General features: G+C 42.9%; 1 protein-coding gene across 3 annotated transcripts in view; it reads right to left on the reverse strand.

Annotated features, from left to right (window-relative positions):
* neurl1aa (neuralized E3 ubiquitin protein ligase 1Aa) overlaps positions 1–23,046 on the reverse strand; it is a 77,099-nt gene that overhangs the window by 12,239 nt on the left and 41,814 nt on the right. For all 3 annotated transcript variants that reach the window (XM_046046775.1, XM_046046774.1, XM_046046776.1), the window contains exons 2-4: positions 19,424–19,674; positions 18,885–19,206; positions 1,543–2,271 (exon numbers count right to left, since the gene is read on the reverse strand). In XM_046046775.1, coding sequence (XP_045902731.1) covers positions 1,543–2,271; positions 18,885–19,206; positions 19,424–19,674 — 1,302 coding nt within the window. The remainder of the gene's footprint in view (positions 1–1,542; positions 2,272–18,884; positions 19,207–19,423; positions 19,675–23,046) is intronic.

Consider the following 23,046-nt stretch of genomic DNA (forward strand, 5'->3'; position numbering starts at 1 on the left):
CCCCCCCCCCCCCCCCCATACCTCCCCACGCACATCATGGGAGGGGAATATGCTTGGCAGGGTGAAATGAAGTGTCGGGCCAGAACTGCCACACACCTTTCCTGCTCCCCCTGTCATTATCAGCGTTTAGAAAAGGTAAACAAACCTCAGGTGTCCCCCACCACTGGCAGGCAAAGTATCTACCCCGCTGAGACATCTTGTCATCCCTGCTGTGCTTCCTGTTTTTCATCTTCCAAGGTCGTGACAGAGCATCTACTTTTCTCGCTAATCCTATGAATGTGTATAGAAGCTTCCTGTCTCAAGACATCTGCCGTAAATATTGTGACAAATAAAGTGACAAAGTGCTCTCCCTAACTCTTGACCCTTTCGTGCTGGTCACGACCATAGCTGTAATTTCCAAACGAGGAGATGTGGTTTGTCTCCATTGGCGAACTGTCAGAGCTATCAACACTGTGCACAAATAGATTTCAACCGCATGGAGTAAGTGAATTAAGCATGGAGCTCGAAGGCCTCACCAGTTGTGTGCCCAGCCAAATGAAGATCAATATCCCGATCTGTAAGTTTCTGACCCGGGACACATCACTGGCCTAAATTATCCCACAAGATAAAGCATGTGGTCAAAGAACAAAGGGTGCTCATTACTCCACTTAGGACACTTCCAGGAGGTAGACAAAATAACGTCAACACTTCATTCAATATGAGCTAAGTTTTTGTGAATTACACAACAGTTGCAAAGTAAGATGGTCATATGAAGGTGCTTGCTATGTCCAACATTTCCGATATTCCAGTGTACTTAATCTGTGTCAGACATTTGTCGTTATGAATTTCTGAGACTATTCAGTCTTTCACCTGACATACTGATGCAGTGCTATTGCCATTCTGAATACAGCTTTAGTACGAGTAAGTTTTCAGTTCACACTTAGCCTGTGAGAACAGATGTATAATGTCATCGCTCCTGCGACAGAACGTAAAGCCTGAACCGTACCGGATGTCAAATCATAACAATCAAACAAAACAATATATTGACTGATAGTCTTTTTTTTTTTTTTTTAAATGAACACATTATTTCTACAGGGATCTCTCTTTTTTTCTGTGAACATTTTAGTAGTAAAAATAAACTTGTTCTCTGGTAGAAAAACTATGTAAATGTGACACTGTTTCTGGATAAACTTAAACTGAGTTTGGCCATTCTGTACTATAGTTTCTTGTTACTTACCCGACTTCATATAGACAGATACCATACTGTATATTAGCAACAAGCTTATATTGGGCAATATGTCATATTTAGTCTAGCTCTAACAGAAAGCCTGGAGTTTAAAAGATGTTGGTGTTTATCAGGCAGGGAGGATCTAGCAAACAGAAGCTATTGGTTGCATTATGAGCATTGTAGGATCTGGCGCTTTTGGACATATTAGATTGATCATTCTCACAAATTCCCAACTGTAATGAAGTGCAAGACTAAATCTCTTGAGTATCCCTTTAAATGCTCTTTCTTTTTATACCCCCTAGTATCTAATGAGACTTCATGCGTTGCTTACTTACCGAGAATCCTCAGCTGAGTCACAGCCCCATGGAGACCAAAGAACATCCAGAGTGGGCGGGAGTTGTCCACACACACCTGCATGCCCACGTTGGTGCCGTTGTGGCTGAGGATGACCTCCCCTTCGGGATTGACCAAGAAGCCCAGGATGTCACTGCTTTGGAGAGGCGTCGGCACACGACACACTGCCCAAAACTCCTTCCTGTCCACCAGAGCCTCTGGATTATAGGGCAAGTCGCTGGGGCGCAGCACCGCCGGGTCACAGGACGTCACACCGTAGGACAATGAGCCCGAGCGTGCCGGGCTGGACTTGGTGACTTTGATGAAGACCGTTTCTCCAGTGCGCAAGGGCCGGTTGGTGAAAACTAGAGTGCGTTCCTCCCGTGCGTTCTCAGATCGTGCCACCGTCTGCTCGTCCAGTGTCTTAATGTGGGCGCCGCGCAGCTGGTGGAAGTGGAGGTCGCTCTCCAGGGCAGACGGCAGCAAAGAGGACTGCTGGGAGTTGAGGGAGTTCTGGGGTATTGGGCAGGTGGATGAGGAGGCAGCCGAGGCCAGGTGGAGGGTGTGGCGGTGGGAGTGATTGTGGGCAGAGCCTCCATCATCCTGCTGCAGGTTAAGGTCACACAGGCTGACGGACAGGCGGGAGTCGTCAGCTTCACGCCGCAGAGAGGAGGAGCGCACTGTGGTGAAGGAGCGTGGGCGCAGACAGTCAGGAGGTACAATCTCACTGTCTGGAAAGGGAGGGGAGAGAAGAGAAAGTGGGATGGAGATGGAGAGAGAACAGCAGTTAATAGTGGCCTTACTGTGTTTTGCTTTGATTAGCAATTTGCCTAACGCCTGTGGCGATGAAGTTTGCAGTCAGCTGAATCCCAGTTGCGAACATTCAGTTCTAAGAAGGGCTGAATCTGCAGCTAGTGTGACAACACGATAATGATAAAAAAGAGAGAGCAATTTAGTTTCAGTTGCTCAAGTTGTATGCAGTGTAGGGTAGTTCTAATTACTCAAGGCTGCGGCAAATGAGAGTGTCAGGAAGTGTGTTTAAAGATAAAGAAATGAAAGAAAGCCAGTTGCTCCTATATATGCACAGAGCTGAATCATCTAGTTTTATACAAGAAAATGTGGTATGGTGTCAGTTAGCAAAGAACAAATTACATTCCTGAAAACAAATTTTAATACGTGGGTGGATGTGTGCGCATGTTTGTGTGAATACATTCGTTGGTTGGATTCCTTGCAATCCATAGTACAGTATCCCTCTACAGAAAGCCATTAATATCAGCCAATGTCTCCAATAGCAAGAGTAGTGGGTCACATGCACATAAATGCCTCCTCCTCTGATAAGCTGCCTTCAAACTTGCTTACGGTCTCAAAATAACACCTCTAAATGTGCCCTTCCTCTCTCCTCCCCCCCCGCCTCGCCCGGTGGTAGGGGTAAAATTAGCTTGGCGTTCCGAGAGAGACCTGTGCTACTCGGGCGGGCGAGGGCTACAGGGGTGGGCCGTCTGTGTTTGTGTCTGATGTATGCACATGTGTATTTGTAGGACCGGAGGAAAACAAGAGACACCCCTTAAGATTATGGAGATATAGAGCAACCTTCCTCAGTCAAAGACAGAGGCAGAGGAAAGCCATTGACACTAAGAAAAAGGGGGGGGGATAAAAGACAGTGACCTGCCAGTGACTGTCTCTGGAGAGTCTCTCCAGTCCTGGCCCCTCTATCTGACCAGGACCTGAGAGCCCGACTCCAGATAAACCTCTTAGCCTCAATTACCAGGGCTGTGGGACAGGCTGCCCACCACTAACTGTAAACTGTAGCAGTGAAAAGAGAGCAGCCAAGCCTCTTATGATGCCCTCCCACAGCTGAAAGGGATGCAGCCAAAGGAAGATCGAGTCATGACAGGCCTGGAGGAAGCACTGCTGTCATACTGGCTGAACCAGGAACAGTTTTGACATTTTCTCAATATAGTTTTTATAGTTTGATTATGTTGCTAATTTATGACAGCAAGTGGCAAGTTGAAAAATAAATTTTTGCATTGGGATTAATTCAATTCAATTTCAGATTAGTCAAGCATAAGGCGAGAAGTAGTTGAATACAGTACTGTTGGGTTGATTGAGTCAGCAGAATTAGGTATTTCGTCTAAGATTACAGACAGATAGGAGTAGGTATAATTTTTTTTGTTTTACTAGACTAGAATTCATATGTGGGATGAGGCTCAACATGTTGCCTAAGAAAGATTTTTGATGAAAAATGAAAATCAGGAACTTTCTTTACAAAGAATAAAGTTCACAAGGCTTCATATGTAACCCGACATTCCAGGCCAGCTTTTGGGAAGAATTGGGAAGTAGAAGAAAGTATAATAGAGGTTTTTTCTGGTGTGTTTCAGAAGTCCCATTCATATTCTGCATGGTCTATTCTAGGTAACTGGCACCCACATTTCGATGGGTACCAAAGAAGTATTTAGTTTAAATACCCAGCCCTACAATGCAATGCAAAAGAAGGGAAGGTTTGTTTTTTTCAAGGTAAAGAGGAGACATAAAGTCCATAAAAACTGAATTTATGATATGTTGGTATTTGCTGAATCGGTTACTGATATTCTCCCTCAACATATCAAAGCTACTGTCTATTGAAGCTCACTGTGATTTGTATTGACGTAACACTAATGGTTACTTGGCTTGATGTTAAGTGGGTCATGTTAACAGAGTGAATATAGTGAATCCCTTTGTGTAGCATTGCAAAGAACCAAGTTTAAAATCCTGTAACATGATCTGTTGATGAGTGAAAGGTTTACCGTATAGACAGGCTCTCTCTCTCTGAATCAGGAACTATCTTTACAAAGAATAAGTTAACAAGGCTAAATATGTAACCCGACATTCCAGGCCAGCTCTCGGTATAGCGTTGGGAAGTAGAAGAGAGTAGAATAGAATTTTTTTTCAGGGTTTCAGAAATAAAAGTCCCATTCACTTTCTGCATAGACTTTTCAAGCTAACTGGCAGTTGCGTCACCCACATTTTGATGGGTACCAAAGACGTTATTTTTTTTAAATACCCAGCCCTACAGACAATCATTCCAGGCTTCAAGGTCCAAGTCCACATCTTAACTAAATCTACCTCCGAGGGTTCACCTGAGTATACCTTAGTCATCTACAAAGACAGTGGCTAACATCATATCATGCTGCAAATGTCTTGAACTGAAACTGATCTGCACCGCTGAAATGCCGCCTGATGAGTCCTTGTACACTGTAAAGCTGAGATGGCATCACTGCTCCTTCAAAGTCATGTCAGCCGTCAATTAATTTTAGCTGCTAACCCAGAGCAGGATGCTCTGTGATTAATGTTTAATGGAACCAGTGCCCTGTAATTTTGCTAATTGATTTTTTAGAGACATAAAATGGAGAGGACAGAGCCTTTGGTGCACAGGGCAGCTCCCAGAGACTGCTAATTAACCATTAAACACCTCTCTGCTCAGAAGTGTGTGCAGCAGTTAACTGTGAGTCCCCTAGGCTAGCTGAAGATGACTAGCATGCCAGCTCGTATTTTCATCTACTACTTCCTCTGCTATCAGTTCCCCCTGATGGACTCTCAGCCTCCGTGATAACCCTCGCCAGATCTTAGAGAACAGACTGTGGAAATGAGCAGAGCCTGACAACGTATGGCTGTTAAGTTGTAATTGAACAGCTCAGTCTGCCATGTAGTCCATTGCCTGATTTTATGCCATTTCCTCAGACAGAGAACCATTTGCTGAAGGGAGGCCTTTAATGAAGTAGAGAAACCATAATGTGACTCAGACCTCGAATGCTGCTCTCTGATGATTAGGGAAGGCCTCTCCTTTGGCCATAGAGTGAGGAGGAGGCATACGAACCGCTCAACCACAAACTGATTGCGATGCCGTGCAGTCGGCGGCCCACTCGCGCAGAGTGATTGAGGGATTTGAATGACATCAGCAAATGATATTTTATCTGTGTGTGTGTGTGTGTCTTCCAGAGCTGGCAATTTCCCTGCTGCCCATCACTCCATCCTAAATTGGATTACGATGGGATAGACTTTGTTGCAAGACCTCCAGGACATGCGGGAGGACTGGAGCTGCAGAGAGGATGATGACATGTCTCGGGGGGGATAACAGCGGATGGGAGAGAGAACAGAGAGGAGAGGTAAATTCAGAGAGGGAGGGATGGCTGCCAGTGACAATGCTGGATTTGTGTTGAAAGGAGTCGGCGGAGGCTTCCAGAGAGCCGCAAATCATCTCACCCGCTCTGTGTGTCACTCCGACTCTAACTCAAACGTAGAAAGTGTGAACACAAACTCATACACACGGTGAATTGATTCCTCTAAAAAATATAGTATTTTATCAGCTATTTTTCAAAAAGCTTTTCAGAAGGGTTTATGTTCCTTTCTATATCCTGCCCCTTTTTCTCTTCCTCTCTCACTTTTCAAAGAGCAGTCATTTCAAACCCATATTGGCTGGCGTGCCATGTATTCTTCTTTTTGCTTCTTTATTCATCAAAGGCTGGTGAGATGGAGGCACTGCTGTACTTTATGTGTTCCTGACGCTTGTTGTTAGCTTGGAGGACAGAGAGAGGAATGAAAGGACTGTAGAATATTTACCATGCATTTGGAAAAGCTTGTGTGCGTGTTTGCCATGTTTGTGCACTCAATGTGTGTGTGTGTGTGTGTGTGTGTGTGTGTGTGTGTGTGTGTGTGTGTGTGTGTGTGTGTGTGAGAGTCCGTTTGTGACCTCACCAGCTGCTGCCTGCTGATCATGGTGCACCTGCGTTTTTAGCTGATACAATCCCTTTGTCCTATTGGTCCCTTTCAAATCCACCACTTACAGATGCTCTTTCCCATTGGCCAGGGCCAGAATTTAGCACTTTGAAAGCAGTATTAAACATTGTGTGCGTGTGTTTGTGTGTGTACGTGTGAGTTGTAATGAGGCCATGGAAGATGCAGCTGCTGACACTGTGAGCCAGGAGGGATTGGGTAGGGGGGAGGGGTTCACCTTCTTCACTTTTAATTGAATTTCAAATCAAATATAGCACCTGTTGTGCTGAACCATTAATTAATTCATGCACAGGAGTGTGAGAGTTATAGATTAGCTCTTTCATTGAAATTTATAAATAAATTGAAACACAGTTTAGGTTGCCTTTTTTCCCCCAGCTTCTCCTTGGAGCATTTTTTGATTAGAATAATTAAGCACCTGTTGGGCTAATCCATCGCAAATGAATGGACAAGGGTGGCGGGTAATGGGAGGAGGAATGGTAGCGTGTCTATTTTGGCCCACACGAGCGTTGGCTCACACTTTAAATGTTTTTGATTAGGGAATAGCTGCAAAGCAGGTTAGCTAATGCTGTGCATGGGGACGTGGATAGAGGCAGAGGCTGGCTTAGTGGCTTTTCTAGCCTGAGTAGATGGAACGTGCCAGGAGTTTGAGCCAGTGTTGGGGGGGGGTGATGGGGGAGGATTTACTCTATCTCACGCACACAATCTATCTCACAGGGCTTATCTTTATCCATAGTCTCTGGAGGTTTTCATCTGATGTTGGTAAAAGGTGAAGAAAGAGCTAAAACTAGGAAGAGAAAATAAAATTTAGAGCAATTTGAAATGGAGAGGAGAGGGGACGGGAGGGGAGGGGAGTGGAGAAGAGAGGGCAAAAGCTATAAAGGGAATTGAGAACTGAGGAGAAGGCAAAAGGTAGAGATGGAAATCCAGGGAGATTTTGCTATGAACAGGTAAAGCATGGAGTCAACACAGGGCCTTTGAGGGACAAGGCAGCGTATAGTTGAGTCACTGACCTGGGATTAAGAAATGAAAACTGACTGGCCAAGCGAGTGAGACACAGATATATATAAAGCAGGAAAGAGAAAGAGAGGGGTTGGTATAGTGGAAGAGAGAGACGGAGTCAGAGGGGTCTTGTGCTAGATGTTTAGGATGTTCTTTATTCCCTGGCACTGGCCCAATCCCCGCTCCGTGATCGGGCGGGGCGGCTTTGAACCCTGGGCTTTTGGAAAGAGCAGCAGGCTCCCAGGGCGACACATGGCCATAACAAAGAGGCAGGCAAAACGCCCGGTAAGTCACAAAAGCCCTGTCCCTTAGGTCATCGGCAGAATTCAGCATGTGCCGCCCCTTCTATGCCAATCAGCATGCCAGGACCTCAGCGTTAATAACCTCCATCACAAGCTTCTTATATTAAAGCTCCCCTGTTTTATTTCTGTGCTCAAGCATGAAGGAAGGCTGATATTAGGCTAATTATTTATTACTGGGAGAAGACGGACACTCTGAACACATGCACGTCCACCCCTTTGCTATCATTCATATTTATAGGAATCCAGGAGTGTGGATGAATTATGTGTAATGTGAAATCTGTTGCTCGTAGTGGTGTTTGTTTAAAACCTATGTGGTTGGATACCTGCTCGTGTTGCCCCATCACACTTGTTTTATTGATGTTGCAGTGTTCCCAGGTTTTATTACCACTAGGAATGACGGCCTAAGAAAATATGACCCAAGGTGTGATGAACTGGAATTATCCTTTGAATAATTACAGCACATGACTAACTCGCTTTGTTTTTGAATCGTATTTCTGATCAGGGATTCTGACTGTCATCCACTTACGTGATCTGTGTCATAAAGGAACATTCATAAACCCTGTGACTCCTGTTGTTATTCCATCTCAGACTAAAAGTGTATAAACACGGACTAGTAAATATGGTGTTGCTTCAGGGGGAAAGCAGAATTCAATGGCCGGATGTTTCAGAGGATGATCCCTGAACACCATGTTTTAAAGTATGGGTAAAATAGCTTCTTTTGAGCACAGCAAAAACACACAGAATTGAGGAAAAACAGGAAAACTCCACATAAAGATATTTCTCACTTCTGATAAAGTCTGAAATGGAATTATTTTACTAATGTCCTTTGATCTGGCTCTCTGACGAGGAAATCCAGCCAAGGTACAGTCATTTAAAACTGATTCTAAATGCCAAATCATACAAATCCAGTTTATTCTTCTTTTGACTAACTCTCTTTGACAAAGAACCGTCATAAATTATATGTAACATAAGCCAAGATAAAGAATGTGGCTAAATTTACTTTGCTTGATGTCTTTACAAGCCTACACCCACTACATTTCCTAAATGACTACAAAAAAGTCAGATTTACACCATCTTTTCTGCTTTGTGTATTTTCGTTGGAGGGTCTGCGTGCAGCATCATGATTCGTAAGTGCTGCTAGTAACTGGGAGTCCTGCCAAGTCAAACACCAGTGCCAGTCAAGTGCGCGCAATAATCAAGTCATCATTCCAGTGAAAGTAATCGATTTCAGAAGTATGGGAACCTTGGTCTGTCTCTCTCTCTCTGAGCTGGATAACACAACAAGTGTTTTTAATAGACTTCTGTCATTCTATGTGACTTCACGTTAGTGGAGTCCTAGGAGTGGAGCCAAAGCACAGTCAGTAACCAAAAGTACAAAATAAGAAGTATTACAGAAGTTTTGAGTTATTTAATTTTTAAAATCCTGTTTGTATTGTACACTGCGAAAAAACTTAAACCTCCTATAAGACAACTCCCGAACTGGGTAACATTTTAAAAAGTGTTTGTTTCTCTGAACACCTTTGAACTTTCATAATTAGTGCTGGGATTAAATTTGTTTCATCCCTTGCTAAGTTCTACTCATTGTCATTAGATTTAGTTTTTCATGGTAATTCGTCTCTGTGTACCGTGGGCTAAAGAAAACATTTCCAATTGACGTGGGAAGGGAAAAGCGAACCAAATTATACCACTGATGAAGGCTGTGCTAATCCACCCCTTTATTCTCACTTGTCACTCACACCCTCTCCTGATATCTCAACCTCTTTCTATCTTACACCAACAAGCTAAGGCTAACAGCACATTTACATGTGAGCCCACACCAGACCAACTGGTTTAATCCAAATTTCATATGTCATTAATACTTTAATACGATAATGCTCTACAGCCTGTTCTGAGTGAGTTGCTAGTCACGCATAGCAATCAAGTCTGAGAGGGTTTGTAAAGGGAATGTTGTAATATTACTTGCTGTACGTAAGTTCCCAACCTTTGTCTTTTGTACTGGGTATTGTTAAACTGGAGGAGACTTATATTTGCTGGCATCAGGCTTCAACATATTTGGAGATAAAAGCTGCCAGACAAGGCTTGCATTTTATTTTGGCACCTAGAAAAATTGTGCTTTTCCTACACCTGTAACATCAGTGAAGGGAAACCTCTGAGCACATGCAGGTGTAGAAGCCAATCTTTAACCAAACCAGCTGCTAAGCTACATTGGAACACATGAGGGATGACATTTTTATCAGTGATGGCATCCTTCACTTTTGCCTTACGAACATGGCATGTTGTGAAAGGTTCAAACAGGACAACCCTGCCTCGCGAGCTGACGCGCTGTCAGAGACAAGCCAGCTCCTCTGACACGTCTTGTGAAAGACATAAACAAAGAGTCGGGCCTGCCGCGCCTCCATCCATCATGCCTTCACACATTGTTTTACTCTCACCGAAGCACTTCAGTTTCCAGGATTAGTTTTCCTTTCACCTCGCCCACATCTGTCATCTTTACACAAAATAACATTTCTACAATCAATGGTGATTTATCCAACAAAATAAACAAAGTGTGATTACATAAAAGAGGAGACTACTGTGGTTGTATACAGAAGATACATTACAGAAAGAGCACACCGCTTTGATTATACTTGTAAGAATCCCTGCATCATATTTTCTGGTTGATATGATAAAAATGGGCATTTCATATGTTTCTCCCACTTTACTACAGCTGCTCTGCCAGTCATGTAGAGTGACAGCAAAAATTGCTTCCTGACCTTCCAATAGGACCTCATTCTCTGGTCAAGAGCTACCGTGTAATTCACTCCATCACCTGAGGACCTGAGGACAATCTGTCATTACACTGCAGACGTCAGAAGCTCTTTAGTGTTTCCCCCGCAGAGTGAAATGTAGTTTTTCCTGATGAAATGCAGAGATAGTCTCTCTTCCAGGACACTATGTTTTCTATGAACTAAATTAACTGCTTTGCTTCTTTTGGGCGACAGCTAGATTGGCCTTCTCTGAGTCAGCCTGGTTGAGAGGTGTTAGCAGCCTCAAGGATTTGCAATCAGGCTTCATTCTCTTGTCCTTCAGGGAAGTCCCACAGAGGGCCCCTCTTGATTAAAGCTCCACTGTGACTGACTCATACAATCTGAGTCCTGCTGGCTTCACAACAGCTGGAATTGCTCAGTTACTCAGCCTCCTTCCCAGTGTCAAGTAAAGTTCGGCTGTGTGTACGTGTGTGTAAATACTGTATGAGAGTGACAGCTAACCTTAGGAACGGGACATGGGTATATATTAAACAAACTTTTTCTGGCTTGTTGGATTTCAAGCCCGCGGGGGACAGCTTCAGTCTGCCCTAAAGATTATCCTGCCAAACTCTGCAATATTGTTTTTACCCATTTTAAGGCCAGGTGCAGTCAATCACCTGCTACCTCAGGCACCTAAGCAGAAACGTCACCTTATGTGACAGATTTTCTCTGTAGCAAAAGCACAAATATATGGATGTGTGAAAGTATACTCTCCTACATGCAGGCCTGTCCATTTAAATGACTAGGCCCCTGAAAATGTCCAGTAAATGGGCCCTCCGCAAATCTAGTTTACTCATGTCAACACATGCTGTGATCTCTCTCTATCTCCTGCATAAACACAGACCTGCTGCATGTGGTGCACTTTTGATGTTCTGACGTTGTGTACGACAAACATGACTGATACCATTTTCAGGAGAGGGGGGTTTCATTATGAAACAGGCTATATTTTACTAAAGCAACATTTAAAATTAAATTGTTTTGTTATTTTAAATAAAATTTGGTTATCTTTGAACATCATTAGTGCTGGACTGCATGGGCCCCCCTAGCAGCTGGGCCCCAGAAAGCTTTGCCAACATGCATTAGTTTATAGAGTCACTGAGAATGTCGCATCGGTTTTTCTGTCTCAACTGCATTAGCGGGTTGGAAGGTGGGAGGGTAAATTCTTAAACTGCTGTCATCATACTTGGGGAGGCGTGAAACCACTAAATCAGCCCTGCCCCCCTTTGTTCCTGTCATGGATGATGTATCCCCCAGGTGATTCATGTGGGATGGATTATCACCATGATACTGCTCCTATTTCAACCTTTCTAGATCAAAGGTGTTCCAAATGTGTTCCAAGTTCATCCTTCGCTTTTCTACTTTTGCACTGACCTCAGGACAGGAATCTCAAGACATTGGTGCAACATGCTAAACGTTGCTGAGGACATGTGCTAAGACATTTTAAAAATTAAAATCAATATTTTTATATTATTGATGAAACAATGAAGGGCTGTTTGTACAGTATGTATAAGGAGACTTTTAAGATCAAATGTTCTAAAAAAAAAATATATATATTTTAAAGCAATTTTTACAAAATACTTTTAAATATGTAATGTAAAATCTACCACTTCTAGAGACAAACCCATAGAGAATTATCACCCAACTCTGCAGTTACCCCTAGTTATAAGCAGTATATTAGCATCTTTCACTTTATTTTTTTGGTTCACTCTTACTGTTACGGTTTTGGGTTTTTGTGATTTCCAGTTTTATTTCCTGTTCCTTAGTTGATTGTTTGCCCAGCCCTCATGTGTCCCACCCATGTCTCGCCAATCACCTCCCTCTTGTTTATTTAAGTGAGCATCTGTCTGTTTTCCTTTGTATTCTACATGTTTTGGTACATTTTTGGATTTCCTTGAACTTTGATTAGAGCTTGTACCTATTTAGGATTTTACTTGTCTCACCTGTGGCGTAAATTGAAATAAACACTGGAAACTGAACTTGCTCAGCCTGAGTGTCTTGTGTTTTGGTCTAAATCCCTTGGGTTCCTGTGTCTGCACTTGGCCTTATGATACTTATTGCTCCTCTCATCAAATCTTTTTTCTGCCATAGACTCAGTGAAAAAGTTCTGATAATCTCATTCATCTCTATCACTCCTCATCAGATTAGGTCCAAGTGTGGATAAGGAGAAATATATGCACACTGTACAGGCATACAGTTTGGTGAAATGCAGGAGACTTCTAAACTGGAAGCACACCACATTTGTAGAAATCTCACAGTGTCTGCATTTCCCAAAGATCACAAACAGGAAACCTCCAATGCCATCCCAGACAGCCCACCGCAGCCAACAAAGGAAGAATCAAGTAGCCCAAGATGAGCAAAGCCAAGAGTGGGCTTGATGAATACCTGAACAAAGTGCTTGTAGCGGTTCAAGCAGGAACAATAGAAAGAAAGGTGAATTCCTTGACCAGCAAAGCAGGCCAATAGAAGAGAGAAGAGGAAGACCAAACAACTTAGGAAGAAGATCAAAACCCTGAAAAAACAGTTCAAAGTGGCCAGTACTGAGGAAAAAGAAGAAATAAAAGAAGTGACAGCCAGCTTCTGAGAACAGCTCATCAGAGTGAGCAGAGCTGCGGGGTTAAAACGAAGGCACAAAAGGAATGAAGTGACAAGAGCCCAGTTTATAAAAGACCCATAGCACTTCAGCAAATCACTTCTAGGAGTGGCAAAGTCTGAGACTCTAAAAAACTCTAAAGAAGAGGTGGAGGAGTATGTTAAGGAAACTTTCAGAGACCCATCAGGAAATTACGGCACCACTGACCCAGCAACAAAGCTCCTCAGCACAGAGATCCCATCATGGAGGCTACAGCCACACTACTACTTTTTTGTTTTAAAATGAAAACGGGGTTTTCAAACTTTTCTGCTTTGTTCTTCAGATTCGCAGTTTTAGTCTGCATGGGAGGTGCACACGTAGCAAGGGGTCTGCGCTTTTAAATAAAAACATAGTAATGTGGATGTAGCCAGAGAGAGGTTCAAGATGTCATGAAGCCCTCTCATCTTCTCCTCCAGGTCCCAGAGGTATACTGTGCCATGTATACAAGAAATGCCCTAAGCTCGTTTGAGGGCAATGTCCTGACAAGCTTGAGAGGAGCAGGTGTGTGCTTTGTCCCCCAAAGCAGGAGGGAAATGAGGGAGGACTGCCTTCTGTAAGTTGTGTGGAGCCAAAGGAACCATGGCACACATTCTATCAGGGTGTAAAAGTGCTTTGACCCCTGAGGAGATAATGGTGGCACAATGACAAGGTGTTTACAACGCTTGCAGATACCATGGAACAGAAAAGAAGAAACAAACATCCAGCCAAAACAAAATCACTACTGAGCACCACTATCTTTGTAAATAACTATCAGAGGCCTGTTTTCAGGGCGAAGCCAAGTAGAATCTGCTGCACTCGACCCAGGGATGGGAAATGAAGCGCGACCTGGGGAGTAAACTCCATGTACACGAGGAGGTACCGTCCATAACCCTGAGACCTGACATTATCAAGTAGTCTCCTGATGAAAAGAAAATCGTCCCATGGAAGGGGGCAAAGTACCAAGAACTTGTCCAGGATTGTTTAGACGAAGGTTGGTCAACACAGCTATTTACAGTAGAAGTGGGATGCCGAGGATTCCCGGCTCAAAGCGGTGAGGAATTTGATAACTAAAGTTGGAATGAGAGGCCACAAAAGTAAAACAGCTGTTGGGAGGTTGGGAGAAGAGGGAAAAACAGCCTCCTATTGGCTCCGGGGCAAGAGGGAGGACATTAACTGGAAGCCTGGAAGAGAGGGGCAGTGGCCTGGTCACTACTGCCGACCCGCCAACTGCAGTGTTGTGGTTAAGGGTTTGGCACCACCTGATGACCTCTCCTCCTGGCCAAGGCAACACCCATTAAAAATGGGTGTACAAAGGCATCTCTGACTCGGGCAAATGTTTACAAATATGTTCTTCATAACAACTTTATATGGGGACAATGCTAATGTAGTCTTTATTCCTTTTTATGCTGGCCCCATATGGCAAATCATCACTTAATACCTCTTTAAAGGCATATTTCCAGGTTAGACACAGTACAGTACACAGTAGAGTGTTTAGCCGCTAAAGAGACAGCATTTGATAAAGACTAAAAACAGAACTAAAAGGAGGGTGAATATTGGACTTACATCAGTAGGAGTCACACACAATTGTTTCGTAACAAGTTTGCCATATCAATTTAAACAGTGATAATATGTCAATATTGTGTTTACAGTTTGTCTCTGCAGTCCTAAAGTGGGGGAAATATCTGTTAATTAAGTTTATGCTGTTTAAATGTGTTCCCATATATTTATTATGAGGATTAAAACTACAAACCATGCCAGTCAGTTAAGTCAAGTTATTCTTAAATCCCTCTTTTAGAAGCTATATTTGTATATATGGGTTGCAGTAAGCTCCTTATTAATGTTGTCTTTGGTTAAGAGCAAAACCTACCTGTGAGTTACTGTGAGAAAACCTGCCTTCTACTTGTCTAACCATTAGTCGTGATAAAGCAAAGCACCCAGCTAGGCATTTATGGAAATAACTATTCCAGATATATGCTGACAGCAAATACACAGGGGCCATTAAATAAAATGGATGACGTGAAATGACCAACATAATCGCAACAGCTGGAAGGAGAAGGATCTAAAGTGATATAAAGACAGGTAGAATGGCTGATTTGAATAGACTGTGAAAGCTGCTTTTGAAGGTGTGTGGATGTTTGTGCAAGTGTTTGTGTGTAGAACTCTCCCTGCTGAATGCAGACACTAGAGACACTACCGGAGCTGTTAATTTACATTATGAAAGGGCTACATGCACAAGCTGTGCAAAATGTCTTTGAGCGAGACACTTAATCCACCATACAACTTTAATTCAATCTTTATGTAGCAAGGATTATAGTATTTCCAGGGAGGCACACGAATAATCTCACTCTCTGCTGAAAAATGCTGAAATGGAGATAATATAATTGTTTTGGATCCTAGAGGGGAAATTTGTTCATCATGGCTGCAAAGAATAGAGGTGTAGGCTTGAGAGAATGGGATGTTTTGAGAAAGAATGTGATCAAGTATCTAAATTAAAGTAAAAGGGAGCTCACAGATAAACTGTCTACAACCGTTATAAAACCCTTTTCAGCAACAGCAAAAGGTGTACTAAAATGGCTATTTAGGTATTGGAAGATTTAGAAGGAACAAAGAAAATGCTCCATTGCTATTGCTTTATCTGTTGCTTCCCAAGCTATTGGTTTAATTGAGAATCTGAGGCTGAAAAAAACCCAACAGCTCCTCAAATGCCAGATAAAATAAGGAGTGAAAGCAAGGCAAAGGCCTCAGATGTGAAAGCCCAAGGGCTTATCTGAGGATAGGGAAAGGTTCATGGAGCATGGCGCACAGAAACGTGTTACACAGAGCTGACTCAATTGGCCATTCAGCGTCACAAAGGGCCGTTTCTTGTCTAGAAGATGTATTTCTATCTCGACCTCCGGTAGTGTTCCGCCCCTCTGAACAGGCCCGTTTGTGGGGGCAGATGTCAGTCAGTCGGCCCCCTGAGGAACAGGAGCACTGCTTTGTAGGCAGCCTTGCATATAGCCTGACTGAAAAAAGACAGTAGAAATGACTTAAGAAGGGCTAAGCAGAAGCCAGGTTTTTGATTGAAATTGTATTTGGGGCAGTGTTTGAAAGGGGTCAGATCTTTCTTGGAAAGATGCATTACATAGACTTCAGTCAGCAAACCTTGGGGGGGTAAGCTCTGCTAGTGGGCCTATGCTATTTGATATTGTTCTACAAGTCCCTTTATCTAATAAGGGTTTTTTTCCCCCCCACTGCAAACAGTGATTTATTAGGACAGGCTATGTTGAATATGGCAACAGGACTTTGAGTTATGAACCATAAATGTCACTGGTCATCAAGGGAAAGGCAAACACAGAGAGGGGAAAACTAAGAATATGGGTTCCCGCGTAATCAAGAGACTAAACATCCAGCCTGGAGATCCCAGTGTCAATCAACACAGTGCACAATTACAATCAAATGTGCTATCTGTGGAACATGTGACCCATGGTCTATTTTTACAACAGCCAAGGAGATGACAGCACTGACTCTCCTAGGGAAAGAAATATGTGTATACATTATCTCATAATCTTGTCCTATACCCTTAGCGGTATGTATGTTAAGCTATCTACCATACCTTGATAATGCACAGCGTGGCTTTTTGACTGCTGTTGCTGTTGTGTAAATTTGGGGGCCAAATATTGTTCAGATATTAATTGCCTTTGTTCATTGTTATTCCATTGCTTCATGGAAGGCTTTACTGTACACAAAGACAGCAAGGGTACCCTCTAGAAAGAAAATGTTTACAGTAAACCTGAGGACACAAGAAATGCCGAAATATGCAAAGCAAAAAGCACCAAAGTCTGAAGTCATCTAAAAATACCCCATTGCGTTCACCCCATTAAAGACAAATAGTTATGACATCAATAAATGATCACAATCATTGGTGCTATGGTAAAAGATTGTGTTAAAATACATTAAACTGACATGGTATAATTGAAGATAAGCCTTTTTTTAGATGTGTGTTAATGATTGTCAGTTGTCATTGGGCAGAAGGTTGTAGTGAAAGGACACCAGAAACATAACATTCGCGAAAACACAGTATCAAGGCTGTACAGTACACACAGTAGTAGTAGTAGTAGTAGTAGTAGGTCTTTTCCATTGGCACTTCAGTCAGTGGAGAGTCACAACATGCCTGGTTCATTTAAATTTCCATTACAAGTTTAAATGCGCCGAGCTGTGCTGAGTCGCGCCGAGTTGCGCCTGACTATTTGTGTAGTTGAGCCAAAGCACGCCCGACCGCCTGGGCTTCGTTTGCTGCAGGTCTGTGTGCGTCTGTTTGCCAAAGGGTGTGGCTGAGCTGCACACACGCAGAGTAAAGAGGCTGAAGCGTGTGCTCCGTTTGTGAGGAGGTTTGTGGATGTGTTTGTTTGTGCTTCGGAATGTACCCACCATGAAACAATCAGAAAATAACATTTTAATTCTCTGAACACCACTCCCTCTCTTCATTCATTCCTCAGCTCACCAAGACATAAGCCTCATATATACTCTGGAGCGGAGGCAGACTACTTATGTTTATACTACTTTCTGGAGTCAGCTTGGCGAAGTTATTGAAGTAAATGGGGACTTGCACAAAACAACATTGATATGAGGCAAGCTGGGCAAGCCATCCCAAAGCTTTCAAAACACACGTTTTTTACAGTTGTCACTGAGTCTGACTGAAAGAAAACACAGAAATAGTAAATAGTAAGTGCATAGGAATCTGCACCTCTGGCAACTTGCTGGCTGACCCTCCATATTCATCCTTTCACGCTAGTTTGTTTACCTGTCTGACAATGAAGAAGCAAATCATCCCATAGACTATGGGGACCATCACAAGTCAATTTCGCTTTGATGGCCGACAAAATTTATTAAAACAAAGTACGCAGAGGAGTAGCTAAATTAAATGGAAGGGGAGACATGTAGAATGGAGGTAGAAAGACAACAGGACTGTCCCAAAAGACAGCAAACGTCAAGAAGCTAGTGGTCTTCCAGCTCTCACTGCTCACCACAGCAGACTGGCGAGAAAAACTTTTGCAGCAGAGAGCCAGACTTGGAAAACAGATAAGGCCACTCGGCCCAAATGGTCCGTTCTCCATATGGATTAAGAAAAAGCCATTACAGCGTGTGAGACACTTTGCAGGTAGCTATAATTGCAGCTTTACTCTTAGCAAAGTGAGACAAGTTTTTGAAATGATTCATGTAAAATCATGTGTATTTGGAAAGCCGTACTTTTTTTTGTACGAGTTGGAGGTAGTGCAAAATTAACCACATATAGCCACAATAGTCACTGTAATGGAAAACACAGCCGGTTGGAATAAACCGGAAATGTCCTTTAAGATTAGTTACAAATGGAGGAGATGCCACTAGGAAATGGTTCGGCATTTTGGGAAACACATTTATTCCCTTTCTTGCTGTGGGTTGGATGAAAAGATAAATATCTATCTCTTGTCTGCATGCTTAATCTGAAGCTAAAACCAGCAGCAAGTTAGTGTAGCTAAGCATAAATGCTGGGAAACGGAGGAAAGAGCTAGCCTGGCTTTGTTGGTGACGAAATGCGCCTGAAATCTGTAAAATATCCAGTGTCAAAAATGAAACGTGTTATGGGGCATACTATTTATTGGCCTGACTTGCTGGAGTCCTGTAGTCACCATGAGGTTGCCAGGCAACCAACGGACAATCCAGAAGGTAACAGCACCCGCCCAAAAAATAGTCCAGTTCTTTTATATACCGAATTATATACTATTCATTTAAACCCCTTTTCATTTCAGTTTATATTCAGTTAATTAAATTAGGGCCCCCGTGGGTCTGGGTTCCTGGGGCAGTTGCCCTTTTGCCTGGTTGGTAAAGCTCTGGATCTTATGCTTCTTCAACAAACCTACCTAGCAGCTGCACTCCACGGGTCAGACCGTATACATCGATGAGGGCCCAGAGGGGCTCAGCTGTGCGGACTCCGCTGAAGAACAGCATGGGACTGGACTCGTTAATGCGGTAGAAGACTCTGCCCTTCTTGTCAACCCAAAAGGCGATAACGTTGCCCTCATTGGCAAACTCCTCAGGCAGGGCCTTGGCCCAGAAGCCGCTCTGGGAGACCAGGTCGGGGCAGGCGTACTTGGGCAGGTTGTCTGGATTTATCCTGGATGGGTCTTTGGAGGTGAAGCCCAGACGTAGAGCCCCACTCCAGCAGCACTGCTTTTTAGTAATCTGGGGAGAAGAAAACCAAATGTAGCTTTATTAATTTATTTGGAAAATATTTGATTTAAGATTTGATATAAATAGTGCAGTGCTGGTTTCCATTCCATTGCAGACAATGTAGTTGAGTCTTCCTCGTGGGACTTAAACCTAAAATTAAAGTCAATAGTATGGTTTAAAAGTTCCCAGACTTTACGGAGCTCAAGTGCTCCACTCTGACATGAAATACCTTGAGGCGAACTTGCTCATACAGCATTATGGGCCTGTTGCAGAAGGTGATGGCGTTGCAGAAACTGGCCTGCCTCTTGACTGTCTTCTGGGCAAGGTCCATGACGATTTGGGATCCCTTTGCATTTGGATGGAAGAGGAGTGGGCTGATGGGAAGGGGACCACCAACGCTGCCACACTGGATAGGCAGGCACCTCTTGGGTTTGTGGTGACATCGGTGCGACGTGGATGGGAACGGGCCACCGAGGGAGTCTGAGGCAGAGAGAGACAGAAGAAGAGCAAAGCACAAATGGAGATGAGCTCTACTGTGAAATAAACATGTCCTAATTTGGAGCAGGACGTCAGGTTCAGTCAGTCAGTTTGTTTTGAATTTGATGAAAAGCTTTGCATCACAGAAAATAACATCAGATAGTACCGCATAATTTAACCTTTCTGAGTTCTTGTTTTTGGGTTCTTTAATGATTATTTGTGAGCAACGGAGTAATAAGCTAATCAGCCATAATCACATTGGGCTCTGCATGGTGAAAAACAAATTTCTATGCAGGTCAACATTGCAAAACATGACAGAAATGATGCTCTTCAGTTCTTGACATGCTTAACTGTTCCCAGACAAACAGCCATTTAGAAAGACAATGGATGTGATAAGATGGTCCATGTCACCCATTCGGTTGGGCATCTGTCACCACAAGTCTTTAGTAGAAGCCATGCGCTGGCTGGCAGTATAATGCAGTTTCAACCTATTGCATAACAGATATTAATAACCATCCATTATTTGGCTAAATTGAAATTGATTGAGACATTACTCTTGTATAAAAAACAGTGGCCCACAAAATAAATCCATCACAAGTTCCTAACAAGACTAAATATCACACTGTCATGTGCCTCATCCCAAAATCCAGCAGTTCTATGGCTGTTTGCCAAGAGTCAAGAAAACATGCAGAGGAAGGCTTCACTGACTTGAATTAGATGCATCAGCAGTAAATGTGTCTGAAAAGAGTCTGGGGGATATGGCCATGATTAAGCAGCTACTAGAAACAACATGGGGCAGTAGAGCTGGTCGTCCACTAATTTCATGGCAGTTCGATCCCCGGTCCCTCCTGTTCACATGCCAAAGTGTCCCAGGGTAAGACACTGAACTCCAAGTTGGGTAAGCACATTCCAGTATTTTGTGGTGAAGTAGTAATTTATATTCATTCTCTCAACTTGTCTGCTCTACTTTTGCATCAGTTAGTGATCCACATTTTCCTCAAAAATCTCACCTGGATATTTTGTATCCGTCTCCCTGCTGTGATGCATTATGCCCTATTCAAGCTACTTTCAGAGGAGAAATTGGTCTGTCTCTTCTTTGACTGATTTTTCCCTGTATAATATAGGACTAGGAAAAAAAACTATTTTTTTCAAATCCGAGGGACTGAGCCATCAACATAAGCATCAACAACACTCGAAGTTTACCTGGATGTATAAGTTAGTGAAGTTTCATTCCTCCCCTTAGCAGGTGCTCGCTCACAAAAATAAATAGCTATAATTGAAAATGTCAAAGTAAAATTGTAGTTAAAATTCAGTTAATGGTGATTTGGACTCGCTCTGTACCCACTGCCATAATCACAGAGGACAGTTTGACAAACAGAAAGATGAAAGCTAACATCGTGTAAGCAGATGTCCTGTGGAGTTCTGATAAGACCGTGCAGCTAGTCCTAAAAAACAGCACTCTTTGTGCTCTCCCTTTCTCTTTGTCTCCCTCTCGTCTTTTTTTATGACGCTTCTATTTTTTCACCCTAAGCGTGTCTGCCGTTCAAGCTGGCCTCAGCCTAAAGAGCATCGTTAAGGCCTTTTGTCTTAGGCAGAGCCACAGGAGAGCAGTTGTTGAATGTGGTGCACGTGGTCCTGGGCAGATTGAGCTGAATGCATTACCGGGCTCTAAAGAGGCACAGCTGCTGTGGAGAGAAATAGGCTATGTGTGAATTCATGTTCCTTAGCAACCCCTCAGATCTAAAGGTCTTGATCAGTGCACTCTTTTACTCTGTGGCTATCAGCTAGGATACAACAGATGCCTTTTGTTTACTCAGACACAACAAAATTATATTTATAGTCTCACATTCTAGCTTTTTGCAACTCAGCCTGTGCACACTTTGGCTAGCCGAGTCGATTCAAACAAAGGGAAATATCCATGTATGGAACAATACTAACATCTTTGCTTATTTGTATCATTCTGATAGATCTTTTAATCCTATATTTTACCAAATCTCTTGACTAGCAACACATCCTTAAAGACTCAACAGCTTTGCAGGATATACTGACTCATACCTTGTAACAAATGAGTTGACTGCTGAGCAGCTATTCCCGATTAAATGGGATTTAAGTGTCTTTAAGTGCTTTGTGACATTTTGACCCATCCTGTTATCCAAGTTAAGTACAGGAAGAGGGAGAGTATGGCTTCTATGTTTATCCCATTGAATTTACAGTTCAAACTTCCTGTTTTTTTATCTTCTACACAGGTATTCTGTAGCAACACGTCAACACCAACGCCACCTCATATGGTGTTTGCCTGAGGGCTATAGGTTATTTTCCAGCAACAAGGTTTTTGTGGGGGTTATTTTCCCATGTAGCATTTCTACTGTTTAAGATTCAGGGTTTACTCTTAAATCATATGTTGTAGTTATAAGTTATTAGACAGACCAAAGCAGCCTCAGCCTAAAGGCTTCTCCTCGCCATTCAATTACCTCAGCAACACAAATCCTGACGTATGCTCATGACAACATAGCCCTAGATGCGACCCCTTGATGTAAAAGCCTTGAAAACGGCTTCTGTTAACATCAATCTGACAGCTGCCTCTGAAAAACCTCTGTTTGTGCACACAGCTTTATGCGTGTTATCTGGTAAAACAGCCTCAAAGGAGACATTCTTCCAAAGGTCAAGGATGTCTTATTATGAATAAATGGGATGAAACACTTGTATTCCTCTGCCCCGAAGTATAGAGGTCTTTATCCAACTAATAACAACACACACTCGACAGCTCCAATCCCTCGACACAATACACAGGCTCGTGTGCGGCTAATACCTGTCATACACCAATGAACATCCCCGTGGAGCAGAAAGCTAATCTCTCACCAGTTAATTTGGCTGACGACGTGAGTGAGAGGTGAGCTGTCTGTGTGTTCGCGTGTGTGCATCAGTGTGTTGTTATTTGTTTTTTTTATCTAGAGTTACGCAGTCGTTACCAACCAACCAACCATCAGCTAAGTGGTTTACCATGCAAATAGGATTTGATAGGTGGGAGAAGACTATTCAAAGATTTGCTCCGTATTTGGAAATCAAATGTCTTACTTGCTCCGGGGAACAACTGTAAAAGCTATTCTCCATATTAAAAGTTCTCATAAGGTAAAAGTTAAGCTGTATTACATACAATTAAAAAAATATTATTTGCAAATAAGCCATGCTTGGTGTTTTTCAAATATGTGCCAAATGGTCTGCGATCGAATGCAATGAAACGCTGACAGGGTGTGGTGAGTTGTAAAAGAATACTAAACAGCAGATGGAGAGTATACGTACAAGTATATTCATTTCCATCTAAAGTGTGTGTAAGTAATCCTCTTCTATTGTGATCTAAGATGCAGCAACCCCCCC

The sequence above is a fragment of the Micropterus dolomieu genome, linkage group LG04, assembly GCF_021292245.1.
Source record: "Micropterus dolomieu isolate WLL.071019.BEF.003 ecotype Adirondacks linkage group LG04, ASM2129224v1, whole genome shotgun sequence".
In the NCBI taxonomy this organism is placed as follows: Eukaryota; Metazoa; Chordata; class Actinopteri; order Centrarchiformes; family Centrarchidae; genus Micropterus; species Micropterus dolomieu.